Source organism: Sander lucioperca, chromosome 9 (assembly GCF_008315115.2).
Source record: "Sander lucioperca isolate FBNREF2018 chromosome 9, SLUC_FBN_1.2, whole genome shotgun sequence".
NCBI lineage: Eukaryota > Metazoa > Chordata > Actinopteri > Perciformes > Percidae > Sander > Sander lucioperca.
This window is the reverse complement of record NC_050181.1, coordinates 3,078,462-3,081,606: the sequence shown is the minus strand read 5'-3', so window position 1 is coordinate 3,081,606 and position 3,145 is coordinate 3,078,462. Positions and strand designations below refer to the sequence as shown.

The window sequence follows — 3,145 nt, the reverse complement described above, 5'->3', positions numbered from 1 at the left end:
AGCAGTTTCTGAACTACTCAAAGCAGCCCTTCTGGCACCAACAACCATGCCACATTCAAAGTAACTTAAATCACCTTTCTTCCCTATTCTGATGCTTGGATTGAACTTCAGCCGACCATCTTGACCATGTCTACATGCCTAAATGCATTGAGTTGCTACCACGTGATTGGCTGATTAGATATTTGCGTTAACAAGCAGTTAAACAGGTTAAGGTTACCATTAAGTGCCAATTAGTATATGATCAGTTTATAAGATGTGAGGTAATGATATAGACTAAACTACCAAACAAAAGTATATTTTACATTTTTATTTTTGATACTTATATTTTGCTGATTATACTAATGTACTTTTACTCAACATAACGTCACTGTTGAATGAAAACCATCTATATTTAAATTTGGTGCTTTTGCATTTTTCATTAAAAAAAATGAAGTATTAAGTCTTATTTTATAGGTTGACAAAATTATCCTACTTCTTAAGCTCAATAATAGAAAGAAACAGCTGAAAGCAAAGCTTTTCCAAGCTCATGAAAAGTTACTGTTTTGAAGATACATGGTTTTCATAAGACAGCGACAATAGAATTTAACAGTAAGAGAGTATTTTTACAATGTGTTGACCTGGTTACAGTCCAGATCTGCCAAATAATTTGGGTCTTTTTGGAATTCACCGACAATCAATCTGTGTCGTCATTTAGATTTGAGGGCTTGTTGACCCGACTCGAGAGACTTATTTTCTATTAAAGGTAAGGATGATCGAAAAGTCCTAACTTTAGGGGATTTTTCTGTCCTTGTGAGAACATCTGGTTCACCTCACAACTATTGAAATACAAAAACACACAACAAACACTCCCCAAAACCACACACACACACACACATATTCACACACCTTGACTAAGCACAAAGATATTTAAGAGTTCAATCACTGTAACTATCACACACGTTGTTCAGTAAGTGAGGAAGTAGGCTGGAGGAAAATCAGTGTCGAAGAGTCTCCTCATCCTCCTACACATCTGTTGTTTCATTGGCTGAGAGGCGTGATGTCACAGAGTGGACTGCCCTATAAAAAGTCACTCTCCCACACAGACAGCAGACCAGCTGAGAACTCATTCACTTACGGCAAGGAAGACAGCTCTGTACCATACATACTTTTCAAGCAACTGTCAAAACCTTTGGAAATATCTACCAGTGAGCAGGAAAACACCTCATCATGTGCAGAGGACTTGAATCACTGCCTTTCACCTGCCTGGAGAGGTGAGATCCATTTTTATTTTTTTTTGGAGGAGAATGAATTAGTCCTGTACTTCTAGGATATGACGTGAATTTAAATACTCATACTTAGTCTCTTTGTAACATTTTCTCTCTCTTTATCTTCGCAGGGCAAAGGAGCTGAAAGCTTTGTTTGGAAGTTTAATACAAAAGTCAGATCACAGCATCACTGGCCAGTCAAAGAAAGATGACAAACTGAGGTAAGACATACAGCACATTGACATTTTCTCTCTAAGCGTGTCAGTGAAATCAAAGTGGACCTCTGTAATTCTTCAGAACTTTTCTTATGATTTTTTTCTGTTGCTGCAGATTAAACGTCAACGAGCCTTTGAAATGGAAGGAGTCGTTTGAGAAACTGTTGTCCAGTCAAAGTAAGTGTGATTCTTTACATCACAAATGTTTCAAACCTGCCAGATGTTTTGAGATCAATACCAGATGTTAACCCACCACTCTCTCCTCTCTCTCCTGTTTACAGATGGACTGTGCCTGTTCAGAGCGTTCCTGGTCTCAGAGTTCAGTGAGGAAAACATTGCCTTCTACTTGGCTTGTGAGGACTACCGGGCAACAAAATCTTCAAAACTGGCCGCCAAAGCCAAGAAAATTTATGACCAGTTCATCGGCTCTGATGCACCACAAGAGGTAAATATCAAATATGCTAAATAGACAATTTAGGATACTCTGTCACTCTGCTGGCTTCACTTATATTGCTGTGAAGTGCTGATAATCACCTCTTTTCCCATCATTTGCTCCCCTGCAGGTTAATCTTGACCATGCAACCAAAGCCATCACAAAGGAGAACATGAAGCATCCCAGCCAATCCTGTTTCAATCTGGCCCAAGCCAAAATCTACACCCTGATGGAAAAAGACTGCTACCCTCGCTTCCTCAAGTCCTGCACATACCTGGAGCTCAGCAGAAAGGCTAAGACTGGCTAACCAACTTTATTTTGAAAAAACTATCCTTCAAGCAGCAGACATAAAGGGACATAAGCTTACTGACGCACAGTGGAGACTGGAAAGGTTCACACGGAACAAATACCTCAGTCCAAGGAGTTTCACGCCAAGTTGTGGAGTTATTATGGGGGATGCATACAGATTGGCGTCCGAGCTGAACACATGAAGCTGTGAGAAGAGACTGACACAGACTGAGCTGCAGGCGATGTCTGCCTCTGAAAGAAACACCTGTACTGTACGTACAGGGCTGCATGAACGGCAGCCACAGTGGCATAAATTATAAAATGCAGATAGACAGAAATTTGTTAGCATAGTGTTTATTTATTTATTTCTTATTTATTTAAAGTATTTGTATTATGTGGGGAAAACTGATCTATTCCATGTGTTGTTTTTTTATCTGAAGTACTGTATGTGAAAATAAATGCATTGAATAAAATATGACCATTTCCAGAGACAAAAGAGTACTGTTTTGTAGCATGGAAAGTTCACTTCTGAGTTCTGGTTACTGAGGTCAGAAAAAATGTTGGAGGAAGGAAGAAGACTTGCTCATGTGCGCTATTATAGCTGCTAACTAATCTGTGGCCTCAGTGGTTCCACTTCACACGTGGGTGACTGGGTGACTGACTTTTCTCTGGCGTCACAGTGAATGGAAGATATGAAGTGAGTGTGTGAATGTGTGTCAGTTCTTTTATCAATATAAGGATCTGGTATGACCCTTGGAGAAAGGTAAAGGGTAGGTCATTTTGGCTGGTATTCACAGGATTATAGGAGGTACTGAATTTAGATAGACAGACAGCTTCTTTAATAAATAAATTACTTTATTAATCAGCAGAGGGGAAACTAGTTTGGTCACCCATGCACAGTAACAAACACAAGGCACGTGTCAGACAGGTCACAATAGACAACATCTAAAAGACAACAACTACAA

At 39.5% G+C, this 3,145-nt stretch overlaps 1 protein-coding gene across 1 annotated transcript; it reads left to right on the top strand.

Moving 5' to 3' along the window:
• The first annotated feature begins 1,078 nt into the window (after positions 1-1,078).
• Positions 1,079-2,391, top strand: rgs5b (regulator of G protein signaling 5b). Its single transcript, XM_031293686.2, has 5 exons — positions 1,079-1,250; positions 1,376-1,465; positions 1,575-1,636; positions 1,741-1,904; positions 2,023-2,391. The coding sequence occupies exons 1-5, from the start codon at positions 1,207-1,209 to the stop codon at positions 2,197-2,199; spliced, it is 537 nt and encodes a 178-aa protein (XP_031149546.1). The 5' UTR covers positions 1,079-1,206; the 3' UTR covers positions 2,200-2,391.
• The last annotated feature ends 754 nt before the right edge of the window (positions 2,392-3,145 follow it).

Excerpts from the sequence above, each read along its gene's own strand:
- rgs5b (XM_031293686.2), top strand. The coding sequence starts at position 1,207 with ATGTGCAGAGGACTTGAATCACTGCCTTTCACCTGCCTGGAGAG. Across the intron at positions 1,251-1,375 it reads CCTTTCACCTGCCTGGAGAG|GGCAAAGGAGCTGAAAGCTT; the intron begins GTGAGATCCATT and ends TTATCTTCGCAG. Across the intron at positions 1,905-2,022 it reads GCTCTGATGCACCACAAGAG|GTTAATCTTGACCATGCAAC; the intron begins GTAAATATCAAA and ends GCTCCCCTGCAG.